General features: G+C 51.7%; 10 protein-coding genes across 10 annotated transcripts; 4 read left to right on the top strand and 6 right to left on the bottom strand.

The window, feature by feature from the left end:
- Positions 1–3,200: 3,200 nt before the first annotated feature.
- Triagg1_8342 (uncharacterized protein) lies at positions 3,201–4,498 on the bottom strand (the record flags this gene model as incomplete). Its single annotated transcript, XM_062903178.1, has 2 exons — positions 3,201–3,982; positions 4,147–4,498. 2 exons carry the CDS (start codon positions 4,496–4,498, stop codon positions 3,201–3,203), a joined length of 1,134 nt encoding a protein of 377 aa, XP_062752752.1.
- Positions 4,499–5,957: 1,459 nt separating this feature from the next.
- Positions 5,958–6,778, top strand: Triagg1_8343 (CAZyme family GT2; the record flags this gene model as incomplete). The annotated part of the gene is made up of 2 exons (XM_062903179.1): positions 5,958–6,070; positions 6,160–6,778. 2 exons carry the CDS (start codon positions 5,958–5,960, stop codon positions 6,776–6,778), a joined length of 732 nt encoding a protein of 243 aa, XP_062752753.1.
- Positions 6,779–7,022: 244 nt separating this feature from the next.
- Triagg1_8344 (uncharacterized protein) lies at positions 7,023–7,960 on the bottom strand (the record flags this gene model as incomplete). The annotated part of the gene is made up of 2 exons (XM_062903180.1): positions 7,023–7,714; positions 7,795–7,960. The coding sequence occupies 2 exons, from the start codon at positions 7,958–7,960 to the stop codon at positions 7,023–7,025; spliced, it is 858 nt and encodes a 285-aa protein (XP_062752754.1).
- Positions 7,961–8,468: 508 nt separating this feature from the next.
- Triagg1_8345 (uncharacterized protein) lies at positions 8,469–10,031 on the bottom strand (the record flags this gene model as incomplete). The annotated part of the gene is made up of 4 exons (XM_062903181.1): positions 8,469–8,660; positions 8,727–9,747; positions 9,798–9,843; positions 9,962–10,031. The coding sequence occupies 4 exons, from the start codon at positions 10,029–10,031 to the stop codon at positions 8,469–8,471; spliced, it is 1,329 nt and encodes a 442-aa protein (XP_062752755.1).
- A 463-nt stretch (positions 10,032–10,494) lies between these two features.
- Positions 10,495–12,741, top strand: Triagg1_8346 (uncharacterized protein; the record flags this gene model as incomplete). Its single annotated transcript, XM_062903182.1, has 2 exons — positions 10,495–11,692; positions 11,750–12,741. The coding sequence occupies 2 exons, from the start codon at positions 10,495–10,497 to the stop codon at positions 12,739–12,741; spliced, it is 2,190 nt and encodes a 729-aa protein (XP_062752756.1).
- A 138-nt stretch (positions 12,742–12,879) lies between these two features.
- Triagg1_8347 (uncharacterized protein) lies at positions 12,880–13,956 on the bottom strand (the record flags this gene model as incomplete). The annotated part of the gene is made up of 3 exons (XM_062903183.1): positions 12,880–13,044; positions 13,115–13,345; positions 13,411–13,956. 3 exons carry the CDS (start codon positions 13,954–13,956, stop codon positions 12,880–12,882), a joined length of 942 nt encoding a protein of 313 aa, XP_062752757.1.
- Positions 13,957–14,893: 937 nt separating this feature from the next.
- On the bottom strand, positions 14,894–15,252 carry Triagg1_8348 (uncharacterized protein; the record flags this gene model as incomplete). Its single annotated transcript, XM_062903185.1, has 3 exons — positions 14,894–14,988; positions 15,059–15,148; positions 15,231–15,252. 3 exons carry the CDS (start codon positions 15,250–15,252, stop codon positions 14,894–14,896), a joined length of 207 nt encoding a protein of 68 aa, XP_062752758.1.
- A 583-nt stretch (positions 15,253–15,835) lies between these two features.
- On the top strand, positions 15,836–18,469 carry Triagg1_8349 (uncharacterized protein; the record flags this gene model as incomplete). Its single annotated transcript, XM_062903186.1, has 5 exons — positions 15,836–15,865; positions 15,915–16,465; positions 16,551–16,858; positions 16,907–17,808; positions 17,879–18,469. 5 exons carry the CDS (start codon positions 15,836–15,838, stop codon positions 18,467–18,469), a joined length of 2,382 nt encoding a protein of 793 aa, XP_062752759.1.
- A 2,641-nt stretch (positions 18,470–21,110) lies between these two features.
- Triagg1_8350 (uncharacterized protein) lies at positions 21,111–21,491 on the bottom strand (the record flags this gene model as incomplete). Its single annotated transcript, XM_062903187.1, has 1 exon — positions 21,111–21,491. One exon carries the CDS (start codon positions 21,489–21,491, stop codon positions 21,111–21,113), a length of 381 nt encoding a protein of 126 aa, XP_062752760.1.
- Positions 21,492–23,155: 1,664 nt separating this feature from the next.
- On the top strand, positions 23,156–23,722 carry Triagg1_8351 (uncharacterized protein; the record flags this gene model as incomplete). The annotated part of the gene is made up of 1 exon (XM_062903188.1): positions 23,156–23,722. The coding sequence occupies one exon, from the start codon at positions 23,156–23,158 to the stop codon at positions 23,720–23,722; it is 567 nt and encodes a 188-aa protein (XP_062752761.1).
- Between the last annotated feature and the right edge of the window lie 1,034 nt (positions 23,723–24,756).

The raw sequence follows: 24,756 nt of genomic DNA on the forward strand, positions 1-24,756 counted from the left end.
TCCACCCCCCGTTTCGCCCAAACGCTCACGGCTCAAACTGCCTCGCCGCCGCGCCCCCCATTGGCCCGAGCCCCTGTCCGGTGCTGCCCCTTGTGGACTCGCAAAGGCTGGGCCAAGAGGCCCCAAGAGACCTCAGTGGCCACTAAGTCGCGGAGTGGCTCTTTGCCTCTACTGTACTGTAGTGCTCCCAAGAAGCTTCGAGCTGCTATTTTTGCAACCCCTGAAAGCCACTGCAGCGTTAGCGGCTGCTTAGCACGCGGAACCTGAGTGGTGGCGGTTTGATGCCAGGAACCAGCGAGAGTTGAGTGGGCCGCGTGCGGTGGAGAGAGAGAGAGTTGACGCAGAATACGAGGAACAAGTTGATGAGGAGAGCGTTTGAGAGCAGGGCGTTATAAGCACTAGACGGGGCATTTCTACTGGGCGTTTCTGGGCATTACTGTGCTGTGGCTTTCATGTGCAGGAATATCTATCTGTACTACCCAAGGCAAGATGGAGAGAAGACAACGGATGAAAGAAAAAGAATGAGTGAGAATGACTGGACGAACTGTTGCAACGAATGAATGGCTCAAATTCCAATACACCAGCCAGCCACGACCCAGTCTTGATAGCCATCCGACATGTATTTTTATCTTCGCGCCATGCATGGACACCTGCATGCATTAGTAGGTGCCCTACCTTATCCGTCCCTCTGCATCATCATCGTATTTGCTTCTCTCATGCATGCTGCTTCGTGCCCCATAGCTCATTTCGACTATCGCCTCAAACACGAAGATATCTTCTCTCTCTCTCTCTCTGTCTCTCTCTCTCTCTGTCTCTCCCTCTCTTGAGAACCGCTGACGGAAGCCATCAATTCAAGCAGTAATGATCATCGCTGCGGGGTCCCTTTGAGAGATCCTCGCCGGGATGAAAGCCCGAGTTGCTATTTTTGCCACCAGCGGGTTTTACACCACCACCCCATCATGATCTCGATCGGTGGTTTTTACATACTGCTTCCGTCAATCTCTGTCGAACTCTGGTAAACTCACAAGTGCTTAAAACACACACATACACACACATTACAGCACACACAGACTCTGAGTAGTAGTAGCTGAAATACTGTAAGCACGCAAAACACTCGGTCCTAGCGGTAGGGCCAGGAGTTGGGACGGCTATAGCCGATCTGTGCTTCGCCACAGACAGCGACGATCCCTGGGCATGCCCGGGGCCATTTCTGCATTCCAATTGAATCATACAGCCACTTTGGTCCTAGATGCAGTCTTGGAAGTGAAAAACTCGACTCTTGCAGCGAGCGTATGCCTGGCGTATATCCTCAGTACGAGTTTGTCGTACTCGGCCTGGTTATCGCGGGTGTTGAGCTCAAATTGGGGCTTACCATCCTTGCACCGTAGTACATGCGATACCTACATGTACGGGCATGGAGGTAGTCATGCAGCTTAGAGGACCTCATCATCCTTGGTAATATCTATTTAGAAGCCTGAGGTGTTACAACTATGGCAACAAAGCACTGCTCTCGCTGTCACGCGACATCAACGCATGCGATTCGATTTCTCGCGACAATTGCGACATGATAAGCGCAGAACACATAGGTTGAAGCCGGCAAATCTCATACGAGCATCGTCTACCATAGCCAACAGCCAACATTGGTGATGTAATCAGTCATTCGCCGAAACCACTGCCGTCCAATCCATATCCAAGCCAAAGTCGCTTCCAGGCACGGCGAATTTCTTCCCCCTGAATCTGCGATCCTGGCCGTGCATTGCGTTTGGTGGGTGCCAACGGCCCAACCACTCCACTACGGAGCGCTGGAATGCCCGGATATCCGGGGAGAACAGGGGACTTGAGAGTGCTGAAGTGCTGAAATGCTTCAGCTCACTTGCATCTCATCAGTGCAGGCATAGATGGATACGGGAGAGTCTATTCCCGGAGCTGACGATGATGATATCTGATGCACTGCTCGAACAGAGGCTTTGTATAGAACGGATGTAGAATCTAAAGTGGGCGTTGCATCTGTAATGCACATGAACGCGTAAATAAGGTACTAAGGTATGCAGTCATCTTTGACCTTCCTCTAAGCTCAGCTGAGGAGTGCTTGCTGATGTTTTAGGTGCATACACATCGTGCACTGAGGCAGTGAAAGGAAGATAAGAATAGCCCATCGGATGATTTAATTCTAGCTTTCCTTTTTTTTCCCTTCGTATTGATACCCTTAAATAGAATCATCTCCCAAGTCTCATATTTTGGTCATTTCCATACCAAGGTACGCTGATACTTGTGCATGTACGATCAATAGCAGGCTCCATGTGAGGAGATGCCACACACAGGAGCATCAACACAATATGGAATCCATAAGATCAAGGCAACACTCCATAGATCCTGGTTGTCAATGAAAGACTTCATCACCCATGTTCAGCTGCTGTTTAGACATATCAAGACTCGCCGTGCGCTACAGAGCATAGAACTATAAGAATCCAACCACATCATGTACCAAATGGCGGTTGAGCGAGTCTCCTGAAACTAAGGCCACAAAATCTCATTTCAGGCCTGCCGTAGTTATGGATACAGCACTGTAATCTGATACCTAAAACCCAATGCTATTCCAAGACATCGATCGTGTTGCTAAGCATAGGAAACTCCCAGTTGATGGTGACAAGATCCCGAGTCGGTCCGGTGTGGTGACATATTACCGGTGGGCAATCATGCCAGGCGACTTCAGGTCTAGACATGGAACAAGACAACCTCGAGCGCCTAGATACACAAGGGAAGCCTATCAAGATGTCAACGAGACCAGCCGTCAGCTTTTATATGTAGATGACTTTGCACCCACAACATACGAGAACGAGGTACAATGCACAACCCACCATGACGAGCAGCAGTCGATCACTGGCTATACTTTTTATATCTTTAATATTCCATTATCATTGAAAAACTACCGAGAAAATGAAACAAACAAGGAAGCCTGCCAATGATATAGGTATACCCAACAGGTAAGTCATACCAATCATCCATTTTGGCACAAGATTTTTGCGTGGGGAACAATATACAGCGATGAACCAGAAGAAGAAACCAGCACCCCCATCAATCAAAAGCGAGCCGTTTCGCCTTGGGGAAAGAATTGATAAGAATGAAGATGAAGAGAGAGAGAAAAGGAAAGGGCTTGGGCAAAAAGAGTTGCTTTTTCTCAGCCTGTTTTCGCCTTTAATTTAAATCTCCACGGGTCCCTGACTCCGAGTCTTGCGCAAGGTCTTGCCCACGACGGGAGCAGCCTTCTTGTCCTTCTTGGGGCGGCCCGGCTTCCGGGGTCCGCCATTGGTCGCTTTGCCGTTGCCGTTGCCGTTGTCAATCTTGGCCTTTTTGTCCGCGGGCTCGCTGTCTTCAGACTCTTCCTTTTCGGCGGCTGGCTCGTCAGTCGCAGTCGCGTCGGCCTTGCGCTTCTCGCCGGTGGCCGTTTCCGACGTCTCGGACTTGGCGTCTGCGGCGCTGGTCTGAAGAGCGCCGGCCATCAGCTCGACCGGCTTCGATTCGCCATTTGGAGTCACGGGCTTGTCAGCAATGGAGTCGGGGCCGACATCACTGCCGGGGGCGGAAGCCGTGGGAGTTGGCAGCGGCTCTTCGGCCTCGGTGATGATGACGGGCTCTTCCTGCGGCTTCTCGGGCTCTTGTGGCTCAGTGGGGATGTTCAGCTCCGGCCGTGGTGACCCATTCACGGGCGTCGCCAGATTGACGGGAGTCTCGGGGACGGACTGGACTTCGACGGGCCGCGGGGTTTTATGAGCCAGCTTAAAGGCATCAGCGATGGAGAGAGGCTCCTCCGTCGGCTTTGCCTCCTCGGGAGCTTTGGTCTCAGCAATGATGGGGGGCTCTTTGGGCTTCTCAAGAGAAGTTGGGAGATTGACAGAGGCTTCTGGCTTGGCAGTGTCCGCGTCCATGGCCAAGGTCGGAGCTCCAGCTTGAGCTTCGGGAGCTGTGGGCTCAGGCGGACCGACTATTTTGATGGAGGTCCGAGTCAGCAGGATGCCTTTGTCAACACTTTGGGACGCGACGGGGCTTTAGGGAGCACGATCAAGGGAGGAGCATGTGGTGGTTTCAATGGCACGGATAAACATCAATTGGAGAGTCGCGCGCAACAACTTCCATGGCAGCAATTACCTTTGTCAACAGCTGGAGCAATGCCGTCAGACATGATATACGAGGTTGATGACGTAAGGATCCGGACGGGCGTCGCGCGCAATGGCAGCTTGGAGGCTGGAATCAGAAGGCCGGGCAAGACGCAGATGAAGCTGGTGGAGGAGATGCGCGCTTGCAAGCAGAGGACAGGAGCATTGGCTGGTTGCCGATGAAGGGGCGGGAGAGGGCGATGGGATTGAGGGAGGAGGGAAGCAAGAGAGGAAGAATGACGGTCGAAGCAGAAGCAGAAGCAGAAGCAGTGGTAGTCCAGCTTCACCCGCGGTTCCACAGATGGGCGATTACTACATGTACATGGACGCTGGGCTGGTAACATCTAATTGATCCGAGATGAAGTCGCGCGCCCGCCAGTTTACCGTGGCAGGGAACCTGTTTTGCTTTTTGCCGTTCCGTTGAAGCCATGGATGGTTAAGGCATGGCATGGCATGGCATGGCATGGGGGGGCCAAGAGGAGCAAGGAAAAGGCCATGCCGGCGGCGCCGTGTGGGTACCGTCTACATTACGTTTTCTGTAAGGGAAAAAGGCAAAGCAAGCAGTCAGACAAGGCAAGATCCGTCACGAGAGAGGAGAAAAAAGGTGAGGGCGGGCACAGTGCTTGGGAGGGAAGCCGGCTGAAGGGGAAGCGAAGCCCAGGACGGTGTGAATTGTCGCCATCGGGACCGTGGGTTGAAACGAGCAACTCTTGCGGGGAAGAAGCTTGCAGCAGCATTAACATTGGCTACTACTAAAGTTACATGCATGGATGGACAAGGACGCCACCGAGAGGCCCCTTCAGCTCCGGATTCGTCCAGTCACGACGTCGACGGCGGGGCGGCAACCGATCATGTACCGATGCAATGCACGTCTGTTTGGCTTCTTGTTGCTTTTTTTTTTTTTTTTTTTTTTTTTTTGCCTTTTAGCGAGGTTGGTAGGGTGGGAGGTGCTTATTGGAGCGTGCCTGGAATGGGGATGCATCTGGCGGAGGAGGAGGCGGGGAGATCGGAGGTTTGGAGGTTGGGGGGCTCACCGTCAATTCTGCATGACGAGGAGAAGTAGTATGATGCTTTTGATGTGGAAAATATGGTTGATGGCTAGACGCGTTATTTGCGAATTAGATTTGCTTTACATCGCCAATGCTCGATGAAGAAGATTGATATCAAGTGCTGCAGCGACACGGCAGCTTGTTGGCATGCTTGAAGATTGGCTGCTTGTATTCAATGCAACGTCGACGCACCATGCACGTGCACAATCTGCATCCATCATCTCCCTCTTCCCCTTGAACCATCTTGACATCATTATTATACACATGATTGACGATTTTCAGTCTGGCTTCAAATGCGCAACAAGATTCAAGACGTCTCCAGGCGAGGTACCTGCGCTGTAGATTCTCGGCCAGCGCCTCAGATCCTTTCCCGATGTTCAATGCTTTGACCCGTACCGACCCCGGCCTTTCCACTCTCTACCTACCTATGCTTCATTGTTCACTTGTCCCTATTCCATTCTCAACATCTCCAAATACCAAAATTTCCAATATGCTCCATTTTCCAACATCTTTCTTACCTCAAATGCGCTGTGATGAGAGTCTCTATGCTGCCAGAATACCTGAAATGCCACCTCCATGCTTAGTCATCCTCGGCCGCCGGTGACCCCCTAACTGCCACCTTTTCGACCAGACGCCAGCTTGCCCAAGGACAACCATCATTGAATATTGAAGCTGCAAAGACGCGAAATCCCAACTTCAGCACACTCCTTTATCGCCAATTACGCGCTTCTTTCCTGCAACAGCAACTCACACAATGGCCCCCACAAAGAGCTCCAAGGACAAGTTCTCCGTCATTCTGCCGACGTACAATGAGAGGAAGAACCTCCCCATCGTGGCCTGGCTGCTGAACCGCACCTTTACAGAGAAGTAGGGCCGTTCTCTTCCGCCCCCCTCTTAAACCATACCCAAGGATCATGTTCGATACTGACAATTCTTGCTTTTTTTCCCCCCTCTAGCCAACTGGATTGGGAACTCATCATCGTCGACGACGGCTCACCCGACGGAACCCAAGACGTGGCCAACCAGCTCGTCAAGGCCTACGCCCCCCACGTCGTCCTCAAGACTCGATCCGGCAAGCTGGGTCTCGGAACGGCCTACGTCCACGGCCTGCAGTTTGTCACGGGCAACTTTGTCATCATCATGGACGCCGACTTCAGCCACCACCCCAAGTTCATCCCCGAGATGATTGCCCTGCAGAAGAAGGGCGGCTACGATATCGTCACCGGCACGCGCTACGCTGGCAACGGCGGCGTCTTTGGCTGGGACCTGAAGCGCAAGTTTGTCAGCCGCGGCGCCAACCTGTTTGCCGACACCGTGCTGCGGCCGGGCGTCAGCGACCTCACGGGCAGCTTTCGCCTTTACAAGAAGAGCGTTCTGGAAAAGGTCATTGCGAGCACCGAGAGCAAGGGATACACGTTCCAGATGGAGATGATGGTTCGCGCCAAGGCCATGGGCTGCACCGTCGCCGAGGTGCCCATTTCTTTCGTGGACCGAGTGTACGGCGAGAGCAAGCTGGGTGGTGACGAGATTGTCGAGTACGCCAAGGGAGTGTTTTCCCTGTGGCTCAAGGTCTAAGCAGAGAGGTATAGATGGAAAGGGGACAAGATCAAAACGGACGAAGTCAAGGATGAATTTACACGAGTTGTTCAGAATGGGGGTGGGTCGGCGTTGATATGGCGGGAAAGAGTACAAAATTCCGCCTCACAATTAATTCAATATACCAATTGCCATTTTTTATATTCCCTTGTCATGTTCGTACAGCATTCAGCGGTCATATTTACAACATCATCATTACATTAATCTCTGTCGCTTTCGCAGACTACATGTTCCTACCACCTGTCACCATGATGGTCTGCCCTGTTACGTACGAGAACAACGGACTCGCCACGGCCAGGATAGAGCTCGCCGCCTCCTTGGCAGTGCCCGGCCGGCCCAGCGGAATATCCGAAGGACCAGCAGCACCAGGCTTTCTCCCCGGGACGCCAATGGCAATCTTTTCGCCGTCAGGCCCGACCACAAAGCCGCCGTCCTCCTTGGCCGCCGTCAGACGAGTCTGGATGTAGCCAAAGGCAACGGCGTTGGCCCGGACGCCAAACTGCGGGCCCCATTCCTTTGCAATGGTCTTTGTGAAGCCGACGAGGCCAGACTTGGCCAGCGCGTAGTTGATCTGGCCGGCGTTGCCATGGATGCCGGACGTGGACGAGACGGTGATGATGTTGCGCGGCTCGCCGTCCTTGACGCGGAAGTACGGCGCGGCCTCGCGCACCATGTTGAAGGGCGCGGTGCAGTGCAGGGCGATCATGGTCTCCCACTGCCTGTCCGTCATCTTGTGGATGACGCCGTCGTAGGTGTAGCCCGCCGAGGCGACGAGGATGTGGATCTTGCCGTTGCCGAACTCGGCGGCCTTGGAGATGAGGGTTTTGATGTATGCCGGGTCGAGGACATCGCCTGGGACGGAGATGGCTTGGCCGCCGGTTTTGCGGATGGATTCTACTACCTCGTTGCTTTTCTCTACGGGGGGGTTCGTATCAATCAATGGATGAGGCTTGGTTTTTTCTCTCACGGTGGAAGATGGAGATACAACTACGTACTGGCGTCAATGTCTGCGACGACGACTTTTGCGCCTTCGTTGGCGAAGAGGATGGCTGCTTCGGCGCCGATGCCTTGGCCGGCGCCGGTGATGATGGCGGTTTGGTTGGCGAGGAGGCCTTTGGGGTAGTTGAGGTGGCCGACGACCTGGGAGACTCTGTCTGACATTTTGGGGAGTTTGATTGAAGCGTTTGAAGGATGAGATTTGTGTAAGATGATGGATGAGAATGGATGTGGTGTTATACAAGGTAGCTCAGATGGTTATATCCTTTGATGTGCCGAGGTTCGGTTCCGCGGGTCGCTGGGCTGGATTGGGAAATGGGGGACGGCCCCAGTGTGGGGTAGTGTTGGGATACCCGGTAGCTTCGATGGATGAATTGTTTCTTCAGCTCATTTACTGCCAATTATACTGCATTATATTGTTATTACCATTGCATGATGCACTTTATTGAGTGCTGTCGTGTGGAATGCAAGAGTGTTGTCTTATAATAGAACAAGTTGCTCACATTAGTACTTTCGTGATGATCTAGAGAACCTTGATAGTTGCAACTCCCAACAGTAGCCGATTCCTTTATTCTCCAGATTAAGATATCTTCAATATATTATTTATTGAAGCGTTTGATTGCAAGTCTATGCTTGGCTGGCAGAGTCTTCTATCAAAACAATTGTTCATTCTTCAAAGCTTAAAATCGGCATTCGTCTTCTCCCACCCAAATGGTGATTGCTCCATGTTGGCCACCTTCTCCGTAAGCCTCCCCTTCAAAATCCGGTTCCTTTCCGAGCAGAGTTCGTATGTCGTCGAGAGATTGAATAGCAAGGTATGCGATGACAGTCCCGAGTCAACTAGCTTCTCAAGTATATTTCGCCCCTATGAACCATGGTCAATACAACTGCATCTCCACAATCGCAATGCGTGAATGGTATATATACTCACCTCTTGAATCCGCCCAAGGTAGATTAGGCACACGGCCTGGTTTACGCCAATCATCTCATCTGTCACTGTTATGTCAAACTCTTGCCACCTCTGCAACGCCGCCTCATAGTTGGAATCCGCCATGTCACACAAGGCCAGAATGAGCTTCTCGACGTTCTCGGTATGCTCAGAGCACTGGCTTGCACAAGACTTTGCATTCCCTATATCGCCGAGATGCAGCCACAGCAGCGCTTTGGATAGCGCCAGCTTACCATCGCCCCGGTCTCTTAGACTATTCAGATGGTGCGCCGCGCCAGAGAGATCGTCCATCTCAATCAAGGCACCGGCGACTTTGATGCCCAGCTCATGGAGACGTGACTTCCACAGTTCTCTAGCAGAGTTATCATGTGATGAAGATGCTTTTCTGATGTGATCCCTTGCCTCTCTGGCAAGATCATGGTAGCTCATGACGGCTCGGCGGGGATCTCCAAAGCCCAAAGCTTGCAATCGCACGTGCAGCACGCGCAGCTCCCACGGCACAAGATGCTCATTCGTATCATCGTCAATGTATCTGGAGGCATCATTCAAATCCTCCAGCGCTTTGGCTTCCTGGGCTGCAAGTGAAGTAGCATCGATCAGGGTGAGACACGCGAGTCGGGTATACAGAAGCCCAAAGATCCTGCTGGCATCTTGAGGATCGATACTAGTGCCGTTTATCGTTGACCCTGTTAGCTCTTGAGCTGCCGCAATGGCTGCGGCTCGAAAGTGGCCTTTGGCTAGCAGCTCGTCTATCGGCGTCTCCGAGTTGGGCTGCTTTGGTGAGTTTCGGAATGCAGGAGGGACGTTTTGTACGTTTAGGGGATGGTAGATCTCGGGCTGCAAGAGGAATGTGAAATCCTTGGGTCTCGCCTCTCCCAGCTGAGGAGTCGGAGACGGCGGAGGCCGAGGCTGTGTTGTGTTGTTGGCTGAAGAAGATGGTGATGGCGGCTGGAGAGACGGGCTGAGCTGAGAGGCTGAGGCCGTTGGAGATGTCAACAGTCCACTAACAGGCCGTTAGACAGAGAATTTGGTCATGCTCATTTGCAAACTGACTTGTCGGCATCCAGAGGTCCCTTGGTAGAGGACCTTGGCCTTGTTGCTGTATGTGAATGTCAGCATCTGTAGTGCATGTTCTCATCCACATGTCGCTTCGTTGGCAGTGATGGAGGGGCAGCTATAAAGCTCGCTGAACCTGGGCTTCAAAATGCAGCACATACACCGAGTTATAGATGGCTTATTTCTTCTGTGGCCTTGATCCTGTGCAGGACTGCTCTGTTGTTCGCTCATTATATATGACTGATGGTGGAATAATCAAGGTATTGGAGATTAAATGTTGATGAGCTCAATGATCGCATGGTTCTGTACATGTGTCTGGTGTGAGATGAGATGAGCAAATGAGTTAAAGCGAATAGAGTGGTAGGAGTGGCTGGATAATCCTCGGCCATTCTCTCTTCATATAAATGACTAGAGTGGGAGACCAAAGCCATCGACCTGCATGTAACGATATATCCTGTATGTCTGGATACAAAATTCTAATCTCTGAATCAAAAAATACGAGGGGAAAAAATTTAAATAACCATCGATGAACTTATGACGTGTAAATTTTCCTGGTACTTTGCGAGGCTAATTCTTGCCTGCCAGCTGGCTACCAAAGGAATGTATACTTTTTGCATTCTCGGCTCCACCAAGCTCTGGTACTCAGACTCAAGACTCAAAACTTGCATGAATCCTCTCTCACTCGCGACGCACAATGAGAACCAGAAGATCGAATCGGACAAAACATTATACTCTCGACAAGTACGATTTCCTTAGCTCTGAGGATGAAGAACAGCCCCAAAGGCGTCGCAAACCCGCAGATGACAATGATGACAATTTCGACGCGGCCGCTGAGGAGCAAAGTGCGGGAGAGGAAGAGGAAGAAGATGTCGATGACGATGACGCGCAGATGAATGACAGCGGCAGCGACATAAACGGAGCCGAGAAGCCTTCCCGTCAGCGCTCCAAACAGAGCAGGCAGCCAAAGCAGACACGGCCTACGAAGTCATGGGATGTAGGCGAAATGGTGGTGACCGGGTATCTGGACATTGAACTTATTCCTCCCGAGGGTCAGCACAAGGGCTATGTCGGGCCTTATGAGCGAGGCATGCGCGGCAAAGCCCTTGTGAGAACCTTGTACGGACCCAGTCCTGAGAGAATATCAATGGCTCACGAGCTGCTGGAGAGGTGGAGCGGGTGGACGATATTTCCCCCAAAGGTGCCGCAGGACGAGGACGAACCGACGGACAAGGGCTTTTGGCATCCCGGTGGCTTCGACAACGAAGCTCGACTTGCTAAACAGTGGCACACGCAACTGATCAGGGCGCTGCCCTCCGACGGTGCTTGGTCAGAAATATCTTTTCCAGAGACCGAGATGTATCGATTTCCGCAGCTGAGCATGCCGGTTTTAACGGGCCCGCACGAGACGCAGCTGGAGATACCAATGGAGCCCGGACACTGCCAGTCTATGTCACAGAGCAATATACCATTTGACCAAGACAAAGATGGTGACAAGGTGGAGAGTGGATGGATGCTAGATGTGGGCGGCCTTGTTTTGAGCATGGATTGGGCGCCTCGACGAGACAAGAACCCCAAGCAGCTGCTTGCTCTGGCAATCATACCTCAATCCGATCAGGACATGTACAATTACGAGGAGGAATCCGTGAAGCCGGATTTCCAGAAACAAGGAGTCATTCAGATTTGGGAATTTCGGAGCGCCAAGACAGACGAGCAGTTTATTCGACCGTCGAGCGAGCCAGCGAAACTGCGCAAGACGCTGTGTGTGGACTACGGAAGGATCAGAAGAGTCAGATGGAGCCCCTCGTGCAATCATGTCGCACTTCTTTGCGGCGAGGGCAGTGTGTACATTGCTGATGCTGGCGATCTCGACGGCGAAGAAGAGGGCCTCTACTGTAAGCTCAGCTAGGACACTTGCATTGTTTGAGACGCCCCCTTGGCTAATAAAACAGCAGACAGATTACAGAAACCACTTGCAGTACTCAGCTTACTCGACGAGTACGGCATCAAAGCGACTGCAGTGGCGTGGATCAACTGCAATCGAATGGCTATCGGCTATTCTGACGGGTCTATTGCGCTCTGGTCCATCCATCCACAACGCCTCTTGTCTCGACATCCAGTTCATCACAACGACATCATAGACATGGTATCGGGGTATCCTACTATGCCAACCATTATTGCCTCAATCCCCGTGGGCGGCACAGCCCGAGTTATTGATCTTCAGGCTCCGAGCTACGAAACCACTGAAGCCCAGAGACCGTTGGTGCATACGCAGCCGGGACTACTAACTTACAGTGACCATCTTCTTGGCTTCTTGTCCATTTATCCGTCTGCTAGTGCGCTCAACACGATTATTGGATTCTTACACCACGCACATTTTCCCGTTTGCCGGAGGGTATTCACAGGGGATAGTTTTCTCACGTCCTTGGCCGTGGGAAAGCTGCACCCCTTTCTGCTCATTGGCGCAACGGATGGCTCCCTGTGGTGCCTCAACTCGCAGACCGAGGTCTTCAGCAACCGGCATGAATCGACAGACAAGATACGGGTGTTGCAGCACGAACACCGGCCGGGACGTCTGTTCCCTCCTGACTCTCCAGCTGCTGCTCGAGGCGTCTGTCGTGTCTTGCACGGCTTCACAGTAGACAGGAACAGAAACTCGAAGCCCGAGGCTAAGCCCACTGCAAAGAAGGGCAAGAAGTTGCGAGCCAAGGAGCCGGCTGAAGGCGCGGAGGGACAGGAGGGGGAAGGGGAAGAGGACGATGATGAAGCTGGCGATTTGACGGACCCATCCCGAGCTACTCTGCACGAGCCACTGACGAGAATCACCACCATTGAGTGGAATCCAAACCTGGACTATGGGTGTTGGGCAGCGGTGGCCATGGGATCGGGCCTTGTAAGAGTAATTGATTTGGGACTGGAGAAATACCCCGAGGGCACGGCGTGATTCGCCATGATGTATTCGGCGAAAAGAAGGCGCTTTGTAAGTGTAAGAGTAGTATGTAGCCCCGTCTAAGTCATGATATATGTGTATACCTATGTACATGTGCACCAATGTTCTGCCTTGGTATTCTACGGGTATCATCTATGATAGGCACTGCGAGCCCATGCCCTCATGGTGATGATCAAACGCCTTGGCCATGCCGTAGAAATGAGTGGCTGCTGCGAGCACAACAAACATGTGGAAGATCTGATGGGAGTGGCCCCAGATGTCGAACGCGCCAGGGTTGCTCCTCTCTGGCCAGCGAATCTGTATGAAGGCATGTGTTAGAAAGCATAACGGCCATGGTTGTATGTTTGTGTTGGGTAAGGGAACAAACCGCGTAGAGAAATGCGCCGAATATATACATGAAGCCATGCAAAACGACCCAGCTCAGGCTCATTCTATCCTCGAGGGCCCGATAGCCAAACTTGAGCAGCCCGTGGCCGATTGGGATGATGCCGGAAAGGCCCAGACTGACAAACATGAGAGCGCGGTAGGGCCTCCAAGCGGGCGTCCTGAACCTTTCAACCCAGGATACGACGACACATCCGATACCAAGAAGACATATCTGCCCAAAAGTCATTAGACACTTTCGTTTTGTCACATGCACACCCCTGGCTCTCTCAAACTCACCAGGTTTAGATACTCGGCCATCAGGATCGGATGGCAGAAGAAGCCATAATATAGCGCCGGCACATAACTTCCCACAATCAATGCCACGATGCCCGTGTAATCGAGCTTGTTCCCCCACTTGGCGACCTCCTGGCTGTGATCCGTCAAGGCGTGATACGTAGCGCTCATGCCCAAACACACGACGGCGCTCCCAAAGAAGCACGCAAAGACGAGCACGTCGGACGAGTTGGCGGCCTCATAGCGCGGGCGAACAACGACGTAGACGTACAGGGCGGTGAGAATGGTGATGACGGCGCCGGCGAGGTGCGACCAGATGTTGACGGACTCGTTGTGCAGGTAGAAGAGCGAGCGGGCGGACTCGGCGTAGGAGGGGCGGATGGGGCGGTAGCCGGAGCGGATGAAGGCGTTGTCGCGGCGCCAGGGGGGGAGGTCGTCCCAGAGGAGGAGGAGCTTTTGCTCGACTTTGCGCTCGGCTTGCTTGATGGTTGTGAGGAGGGATTCGGAGACGGAGGGCCGGCGCTGGCGGAGGGACGGATCCGAGGCCATTTTGATGCTTTCTTTTTCTGTTTTTTTTCTTCTTCTTCTTCTTCTCCTGTTAGACCATGGTGGTTTCTAATTTACAATGTTTATTATATGATTTGGATGGAAGAAATATGATTTATTTAATGAATATTTTTCATGCTCATGTTGGGCGAGAGAGAGAACGTGTAAGTTGTTGGGGTTTCGCCTTCGAATGCGAGCTGCTCCGGCGTGAGTGGACCTTTTTGGTGGAATGGTTGGGGCTCGGCACTCGAATGATTGCGTGGACTGAGTTCAAGGCTTTGGGACCGGTAGCGCATGCGCTAGAAGGAGAAATCTCTTGATGATTTGATGGGATTGTTCTGGTTCTAGGAGATTGATACGCTGTGCATTTCTCATGGCATGTGATATTGGTATACTGCATAGTAGGTGTTGTCTTGGCTATGGGCCGTTGCCGGCATGTGATGCCGCTTTTCGCTGCTGAATGCCGGCCCCGGTATAATATGTATCCTCAGATTTATTAGCACGCAGATGCGGGATGACATAAAACCTTCAATACCCACCTCCTGAGGAGAAAATACATGTACACATAGCCATCATATCGTACCTACCTTAGGTAGCCTGCTATTTTCTGGGGCAGTATTGCATTTAACTTTATAACATCGCTTCCATACGGCGAGTCAGTGGCACTTCATGTATCAGGTATAAGCGCAGTATGCCTCGCCTGCATCTGCCACCGTGCAGTCCAGATAGTACAAGAACAAAAAGTGTATTTCCTAACGCCTAGTGATATTCGCCGCACAGTCTACAGACCTTGTCCCAAAGCGCAGATGCTGCCTTTCAGCCTGATCCAACAGACGTCGCCACGAAAAATCACCTGCTGCGGCTTTCCGTAACGTCGCCTGCTGCAAGTAGCAGTCCCAAGTCATGTTCTCAATAACGCATCGCTTTCGTCTTCCATCGTTTATTTCTTGCCGCTCTTCTTGATGCCCTGGGTACCGGTGTTCAGAGGTCCCTTGCCACCCGCCTTGGCCGCCATCTCCTTGCGCGCCTTCTCATCTGCAAACAGTCAGTCCGTCGTTGTCGCTTCGCTCTCGCAGCGGTTGGTCGGATGTCGGGAGAGTCGTACCGGCCTTCTTCTTCTCGAGGTAAGCCAAGTCATCATCGTCGAGGTCCTTGTTCTGCTTCTTCGGGGCCTTCAAGGGCTTGGCCTTGCCGCCTAGAAATTTCAACCGTCAGTCTCAACATTCACGGAGGGCAGTTTGGCGGGGGCCGCAGATGGCAGGATGAGGGGAAATCACCTTCTCGGTTGGAACCACCCATGGTGAATTTGCTGTAGAGAGAAATGTAGTGTAAGATGCAGTGTTGAGTGTACGAGCAACTCGAACAAAGAGAGAGAGATTGCTTGGACAAAGTCGGTGGTGGCTGGCAGAAAAGGCCTCCAAGGCTGATTGTCCTGCAGGGTCAGGCTGCTGCACGTTGCTTAGTCACCCTGCGCTAGGCTGAAGACGACCAGACCCTCCAAAATCCGGTCTGCAGCGAATCCGAATCTGAAACCCATTTGCCATCATCTCGACACTTTCGCCGTCACTCGACATCTCACCATCGACTGGCTGACGCTTCGTGATTTCCTTTCTGACCGCGTCATTCCAGTCATCTATTCTCCTTCTACTTCACGCTTCCAACATTGTCCAACTCCCCCCAAAACTATCCCCCGCCTTCCTCCTCGAGGCTATCGTGCTGCGCTGCCTGCACTTGGGACGAGTCAAAACGTTGACCTGGTTGGACTCTTTGCCTGCCACACACACCCGTTGCCTTGGTCCATTACTGACGCGTTTTCTGTTCGACACTGAAAGGGAGCCCCGTCAGAGGTTCGGTGGCAGAATAATAAATAAAGGGCCTCAAGATGACGTCAAGCTCCGATGAGGGTGAAATTGTTGAGCAGAGAGCTGGAGATTTGAAGGCAACTTCACTGTCGCACGCAGAGAGAAACGGTGTTGACCGTCAAGATAGACAGCGGAATAGACATTCCTCGCCCGACCTCGATACGACTTCCAGACACAGCAACTCGTCACGACGAAGCCGCTCGCCACCGCGAGGCTACAAGCGGTCGCGCGATGATAGGGATCAGTTCCCTCCTGCCAGAGCCCGAGATCAAGATCCTCGCCATGATCGCGGCGCGTACGACGACTACAGGAGGGATGGCCCCAAAAGATCGCGCGTCGCTTATGACGATCTCGACCGCCCTGCGGCACGCAATTCGAACCAAGGCTACGACTGGCGCAGTCGTAGGGACCGAGAGCGAGATCGGAGTCGCGACCGGGATCGATACCACCGCGGCCGAGACCGATATTCTGAACGTCCGTCGCCTCGCCCTCGAAGCCCTTCCCCTCGCCAATACCGTCGGGGAGACAAGCGAGCTGGTGATCGATTCGTCCGAGAGGGCTACTCTGACCGGCACGACTCACGGGAATTGCGTTACGATGACGCCGACGTCGGCGCTCGAGGCAACAATTATGCAGCTAGGAAAGCCTCCGTAGGAGATTCAAACCAGGCACTGAAAGGTCATGCTAAAAAATCTGACAAGGACACTACTGAAAACGGTGATTCTGCTGGTACAGCTACTTCGAAGTGGGTGGAATGCTTTCATCTCTTGCAATACAAACGCTAACACAAAAGAGCAGGGATGTTCCAATGCTGGATGACTACGAGGAGCCTCAAGAATTTGACGAGGAAGCAGAGATCGAACGCCGCCGCAAGAGGCGCGAGGAGCTCATGGCCAAATCAAGCTCTGCAACGCCTCTCCTCCTTCACGCTGTCGGAGCTGCCACTTCCAAAGCTCAAGCATTATCGCCCGCCTCTTTTCAATCCGACACACCGCAGGTATCTCAGCGGTCAGATAGCAAATTGTCTCAGTCTCCGCGTTCAAGTAGGCCTCGTCCTAACCCTCACTTGTCAACAACGACTAACTTAATAGACTTTGCCTCGCCCGGGTCGCCTCTATCACACGATGTCCCGTCTCCCGGAGCAATGGATCTCTTTGACGGCAAAGATCTCGTAAACTCACACGCGGCAGCCAAAGCCGACGACGAAGACGGCCCCTCTGCTGCCGATTACGACCCTACCGTCGACATGATGGAAGATGGACGCAGAGATGAACTGCGTCATGGTCAAGTCGTCATCCACGGCGAACCTGAGCCTGCGGCGGCGATTGAGCAGAACCCTGCCAATGAAGCGCCCAGCGCGCCGCCACAGAACCCATCCGCAGGCGAAGGAGACGAGGATGATGACTTTGACATGTTTGCAGAAGATTTCGACGAGGAAAAGTACGCAAGCAAGGCCCAGGTCACTGAAACGGCAGCGCCCGACGAAGCAACAGATGCAGCGGAAGCAGTTGATAAGGGAGGCATTCTCGAAGGCGATGACAAGGACGGTTATTACAAGATCCGTATTGGCGAAGTTCTCAACGGTCGTTACCAGGTCCAGGCCACGCTTGGCAGGGGTATGTTCTCAGGAGTCGCACGCGCCGTTGACATCACTACCAAACAGCTCGTCGCCATCAAGATGATGCGGAACAACGATGCCCTTCGCAAAGGAGGCTATACGGAAATTGCCATTCTTCAGAAGCTCAATGACGCTGACCCCGAAAACAAACGGCACATTGTCAAGTTTGAGCGGTCCTTTGACCATCGCGGCCATCTTTGCATGGCCTTTGAGAATCTGAGCATGAATTTGCGCGAAGTCTTGCGTAAATTCGGCAACAACGTAGGCATCAACTTGAAAGCGACAAAGGCATATGCGTACCAGTGCTTTGTCGCGCTGGCTCACATGCGCAAATGCAGCATCATCCACGCTGATTTGAAGCCTGACAATATCTTGGTAAGTGAGACTCTTTTATCTTGTCTTCCTTTTTAAGCGATTCATGACTGACTTGGGGGCAATACTCTAGGTCAGCGAGACTCGAAATATACTCAAGATTTGCGATCTGGGAACGGCAATCGATCGTTCTGATGCTGCAACTGCGCATACGGAAATCACCCCCTACCTTGTGAGCCGCTTCTACAGAGCTCCGGAGATCATTCTAGGCATGCCCTATGACTACGGCGTAGACATGTGGTCTATAGGCTGCACCCTGTACGAGCTCTATACGGGCAAGATTCTCTTCACCGGAGACAGCAATAATCAGATGCTCAAAACCATCATGGAGATTCGTGGTCGAATCACGCCGAAACTGTATAAACGAGGTCAGCTATCGGCTGCCCATTTCGACGACCAGGGACAGTTTGTCAGCGTTGAGCGCGACAAGGTACTAGGCAAGACGGCACTACGAACCATCAACATTGTCAAGCCGACACGAGATTTACGCACTCGACTCCTTGCTGCCTCGGGTGGTATGAATGACGCAGAAAGCAGAGAGCTCAACCACTTCATCGACCTGTTGGATCATTGTCTGGCGCTGAATCCGGACAAGAGGCTCAAGCCGGCGGACGCCCTCAAGCATCCCTTCTTCGTCACTCGCTCTGGGGCACCGCGGCGGTAGGGCCAACGGGTGTAGAGCCTGAGTGAAGGTACGAGGAAACGACCGTTCCTCCCATGGTTTATAGTCTAGGTTTCTTGCTCCTTTTTTACGGTTGCTCATATTGCTTTGCCTAATTTTGAACTGTACGTCTCTATATACCTCTAGGCTTCTTCAGAGCAGGTTCGAATAACATTTTGTCGCTGACATCAAAACGTAACTAGGCTGTACGATTTCATCGCTTAGGATACCATTGCTTTCGGTGCATAACAGGCTGGGGATTCATGCGGATACCAGATAGGCTTCTCGTCTTTGACCGATATGAAGCCCATGATGCTTCATCATTGAGGATGGCGCGCCCGCTTTCTCTGATTCATTTTTACATACACCTCGTGGATATACGAGCTGTTCAGTCATGCCATGGTGCAAAGATTGGTAGACATATACGATACATCTCTTGCTTACACGTGGCGGCCATGCATGGGTTTCTGCCAATGTATTTACGACTGCTCCATAGAATACCATAATGTAGTACATGTTAAACCATTGTGTATAATCTGTGCCACGAGGAAGATGCATGCGATGGCGCAAATGAACGAATGTCGGAAGGATGAGATTGTTTGTACGACGGTAAGACCTGCGGTGCGGTATAAAACGGGCATTGCTTGTGCGACACGCCTCATGTGAGGAATGACATGTTGCCGAGCTCGCCGCTTTCCGGGGGGACAAAAGTAGAGAGAGCCTTTTTTTCTTCTTCTTCTTTTTCGTTGATTCCTTTCGGTAAATGTCTTGCTTGGGTTGTGTTGGGTAACGGTAACATGTTTTAGCAAGTGGTTGTTGTTTTGTGTGACGGGATAAGCGGCTGAGCACTGTTGTTTGGGGTTGGGAGGGAAGCTGGATGAGGGATCTTTTATTCCGATAAGAGGTGTTTCACGAAGGGTATGTTTGTGCTGTGTCGTGGTGAGGGATTAATGGGATGAGGTTTTTGGGGATGTAAGAGCAGGGCTTGGGGTGTTTGCTTGTCGTAGGGGAGTGTGATATGGAGATCGAGATGGGATGGAAGGGGGGGTGATGTTGTGGGAGGAGGGGTAAGTTTCAATTCTCAATACTTGTGAGATGTGGGAGATCTTTTCGGTGTTTGATGGGGAGTAGATGTAGGAAGTTTGCGTGCGTGACGGGATTGGTAGCAGTATACGAGGAGTTGGGGTGTGGGATGGTGATCTCGTTGGCATTTGAGGTTTGGGATTTTCAATAGGTTAGAGGATGATGCCGGTTGCATTCACAGTGTGATATATTCTGGAAATGTGATTATGAAATAATTCATCGTCATGGATTCTGTTCAGGGGAGCTTGGAGTGGTTGATGTCATGGAGCAGCGCTGATCAATGGGCTTTTAGTGCCGGAACTGTGTGGGAACATTGGGGGGGACTGGCCGGTCCTTTTTTTTTCTCTTGCTTTTCACTTGGACTGGACTATGTGTGTGGTAAATCGATATGAACATTACGTAGGTGAGATGATCTAATTCCTACTGTTACATGTGGTACCATCTTGGTGTTTGCTCAGAAGATGACGTTGAGGTTTCAAGCTGGGAATGTCTTGGAGCTGGTGGGTTGACGGGGCTAGACTTGCCTTGTATGACGAGGGCGTACTTTATTGATGAGATTTGCGTGAGAGACATTTTGGAGTTGTCATCTAGGTTTGAGATTAGGTATGGGGAGTGTGATGGGGTGCATTGAAGCCCAAAGCGACACGTAAAGGGAACTGAGGTGAATGGGTATCCTAGCTCTCTAATTCAGCCAATATGTGAAGTCAGGGGAGTTTTGGTGACTCAAGTAAAGGACCTCGTCAGCTTACCCGCTTGCAGAAGTCAGGTCTGGTGAACTTCGAGAGGTTCCTGGTGAGTTGTCAAGCTGTACTGCATGGATGGGCTGACGACGATTCTGTTGCATTGCGGTGCCAAGAGTGTTTCGAAGAAATGAAGACCAATATAGATATTTCTTGCAGTGAAATCTGCCGTCTTAGTTCCACGGGTTCATATAAGTTAATACGCAGGATCGAAAATACATGTAAACCAATTGCGTTATCGCCAAGAACGCCATCGTTCGACTCATCTGCAGGATAACTGGATGATTGGGCAAGATAGAATCCTCTGCTGTTGCGCTTTTATTGGAATGGTAATTCGCATGAATTCTATCGCCAAAGCTTGGTATTTGCTCTATTACTGCTGCTGTCTCTGACATGACATTCCATTGGCCCCGGGATTGTCCGGCTCAGGGGTTTGTGGGTGGGGTTGGACGGGCCGAAGCGTCGGACGTTGGACGACAGTTTGTTCAATTTCTTCTTGGAAGACTGCGATTGGAGGTTATGGTGTTTGGTATCAATGAAATCTAGGCATCACGCGGGAGGATATTGTTGTTGTTTGTTGGAAAGGAGGCAGTGAGAAGGGATGCAAACATCCAAGGCAAAGAAAGACAGCAGATGGACTGAAACACGAATTAAATAAATTTGGGTTCGTGTCAATTCGCTCGAGTCATGCTAATCTATCTCATCCATCTTTCATAACGCCATGACCATGACTCCTTTTTCCTTCCTTAGTCCTCAATCCTCTCCATCGGCCAAACCATGTCGACAAGAAACCCAAATTGCATCGCGGTAGCCGAGCCCATTCAAGCCCAGTCCCAAGTAGCAGTAATACGACCGATATCAAGCTCGCCAATTGCGGCTCGGAAAGCAGCAGGCGAGAGGTCAAGGTCGTTCTCGGCGCACCCCGCGCAGCGGTCGACGACAGTGACGACTGCAGACCGGTCGTGGTAGCCGACGCGGATCTTGCGGCCACATGGATGCTCGCGGTCGTAAAGAGAGTGAGAGACCGCGACGACGAGCTCGCCGTCGTTGTTGACGTTGCCGCAGGCGCCGAGGCCGGTATTATACCAGGTGACGGAGCCGCTGTGAGCAGAAGCTGCGTGGGCTTCAGCCTCAGTGGGAGCAGCAGAGCTGGCGACGGCCAGGCAGAGAGCAGAGAGGGCGGTGGCAATGAAAGAAACCATTTTTGGAAATGTTTGGAAGTGAAAGTGTTTGGAAGTGAAAGTCTTGGGAAGGAGAGCTAGAGAGTGACTGTGTTCGCTGTGTTGTTGTGTGAGATCTTGGTGAGGAGAAAAGAGAAGCTGTCGTGGGATTTCAAGAGAGCTTTATAGTTTTGATGTGTACTTTTGTAACTGCTATGTTCTTCTCATGTTTGCTTGCAGTGCCGATTCGTGAGCGGTGTGTCGAGTCTTGATCCCATGTTTGAGTCTTCGCGGCGGTGTAGTTGGAAGCTCGATGCTATGCTGTTGCCCATCACGAACGAACTAACTTTTCAGTTTTTGAACGCAGCTTTGGGGGGTTATTCTATTTCGTTTCAGAGCTCGAAAATGGGGGTGAGACAATGTTTCACCATGAGTGATTACTTTGAGATTCTGGGGAAATTGGATGTCGGGAAGATGGCAAATACAGGGAGCGCTGCCGTCTATGATTTTGAGAGCTGGGATTTGCTATTAGGTTATCAGGTTTGTCATTGTCACCGAGAATTGTGCTACTATATGGGTGTATTTGAATCAAAGCAGTAAAGTCAGCCTGTTTCACATGAATATTCACTCGCAGAGATGGAGTTTAACTAATCCCGTTATGACTCGTGACGAACCTGAATCCATGAGCCTACTTAGAGCCCTCGCTGGATCTATGGAAGAGTTTGTATTTTGATATACAGGGTATGTAACTTCACGTTCAGGACACCGCAGGTCGGCTAACCATGTGCTCCAGAACGGGGATCGACAGGTCCAGACCCCCCCTCATGTGTTTTTAGCGAATAGAACATCTCAGAAGAGCTATTGAAGGGCCGCATTAGGCGGGTTGTCACTCGGCACGAGTGTCTGTGCCGCGCTACAATGAGAGTATGAGACAGTATCGGCGGTTCGCAGAGCTGACGAGGTCCCAAATGTCATTATATGTAATGATGGATGGCCATGAATATAAACGACCCCGGCAACAACGTTTTACTTGATCAAAACAGCTATTGTTTGGTGTAAAGATACAGTGAGGAGATGTCTACAGTTGTTTTCCCCCCAGCAGCTCATCGTACCGCCCACGGTATACCATCAACACAGCCGTGTAATTGTATGACAAGAAAACCGCCATACTCTGCAGCTACATCAGTCAAACAATTCCACCGTGATTCTTGCCGGATCAACCAATACACCTTCAATTGGCAAATAAACAGCCGCCGATAACAATCCCCGCATCAAGTCGGCTTTTGATGCCGTCTAGGGACCAGCCGCTCCACATGGTCCGACCGATGGTTCGGGGCCCCGAATAACCGTCGGCAGCCGGGTTTCTTATCGTTTGTCGCGAGTCTTTTTCTTCCTTTGGTTCTTTGTGATTTTGAAGATTTCAATTGAATAATATCAAATATTGACATGTTTCTTATCAGACGTGGAGATGGGATATGCCTGCGATGAGTCGATGTTTGAAATGACACACGCACTCCATACGTGATATATAAGGGAACCGAACCGGTAAATGAGTCAAACGCCGGGCCGATGTTTCCATAACAAAAGTGGTGCAGCCGCAGCGAGTTTGTTCATACAAGCATCGTCGATGGCCTCATACGGTGCTTTTGGTACACTCCGACGGCATCCGCATCAAGACATCCGTTGAGCCTTCTCAATCACCAAACATGGGTAGCAGCAAAGACCCTACCTTCGTCTTGTCCCCCGTGACAGACGCTTCAGTCGTGGAAAAACACCTCACGTCGCTACGGGAGCTCCTCCAGCATTGCATCAACGATGAGCCGGACACTTCATCGCTCGGATTCCTCGCGCCGCTGACAGACCACACGGCAATCAGCTACTGGCTTGAACTCCTGCCTTTAGTCATTGGACCTGGCGCAACGACGACGCTGCTCATAGCGACGGCTCCCGGCAGCGACAAGGTCGTTGCGACGGTGCAGCTCGCCAGGATGGCCAAGGAGACGCATTCTTACAAGGGCGAAATCAGGAAGCTGATGGTGCATCCCGACTTTCGACGGCACGGCCTGGGGCGACGGATGATGGACGAGATTGAAAGGGTTGCGAAGGAGGAGTTTGGGTTGGAGTTGTTGCTGCTGGATACTTCGAAGGAGACGCCGGCGAGGCAGTTTTACTTGAGGACTGGGTGGACGGAATGGGGGATCTGCCCTGATTATGCAAAGTCGTCGAGCGGACACAAGCATGACTGTTGTTTCTTTGTCAAGAGCCTAGTATAGAGTGGGTGGAATAGTTGTGTATATGGCTTCAAATTGTGTCAATTTTTTCGCATATTAGCCAAGGCATGCCACTGTTTCTCGCCGTTGCAATGAGTTGGAAGGCATTTTGATGGTTAGAATTGGCCTTCGGCCCTCAATCTATTTGCAGTCTCACATAGTCATCCGCTCAACCACCGTTCTCCTATATCTCAACCATTACACCGGGATAAAGACTCGGCCCCACCCCCGGGTTTTCGGCCCCAACTCCCTCCGGTGCCGAACCATCACAGCTTCCGGTGGCTAAAAGTTCGGAGGCTTCATTACTAGTAAGCTGATGCTTACATAACTGTATGATTCCTCGTCATCAGAGTTTAGATCTTGCAAAATCTCGAGAGCCCACATGATCAGAAGTTGCTGACCAAGTCTCTTGCTATTTCGCCATCATTCTAATTCCGTTTGTAAGACGGCATGTATCACGACAAGAGGATTCTTCATCCATAATTCCATCACATGCCGCTTGCCTCGTCATCATCACTCGCCAAGCAGCTCATTCCGGCAAAACCTAGTGTTGAGCCGTGGCAATAGCGAGAAAGTATCTTGCTCAACCCTCACTCAGCATGCCTTTGTCGTTTCGTAATGGGGATGCCTAGAAGTCTGGGTCTTCCGTCCATTTACCGTGGCGTCGGGGAGTTGACTGATTCCGAGGAGTTATGGTGACACAGCACCCAAGGCAGCCATTCCTCCTGGTTAAGCAAACCTCTTTGCCATCGGATTCCGAAGAGGCCGAAATTTGGCAAACATGACCCCCCGATTGCCATGATGGGAAAACCCTCGATCCCAAAAAGGAATCACAATGACAGACCCCGTTGCTCACGACATGCCGTGTGTGTCATTCCAGTATTACGCAACGTAGGTGCGGCGGTTCAGTTTCGAGCTACGACGTGCTATTTGGAAGAACCTTTTTGTCTCCGTTTACTCCGGTTACGCGGAAAGGAAAGGAGACGGCAAGTTGACTCTTCATCGGAATCCGTTTGGCTCCGTGATGATGAATTTTG

The sequence above is a fragment of the Trichoderma aggressivum genome, assembly GCF_033847375.1.
Source record: "Trichoderma aggressivum f. europaeum strain CBS 100526 chromosome Unknown scaffold_040, whole genome shotgun sequence".
NCBI lineage: Eukaryota > Fungi > Ascomycota > Sordariomycetes > Hypocreales > Hypocreaceae > Trichoderma > Trichoderma aggressivum.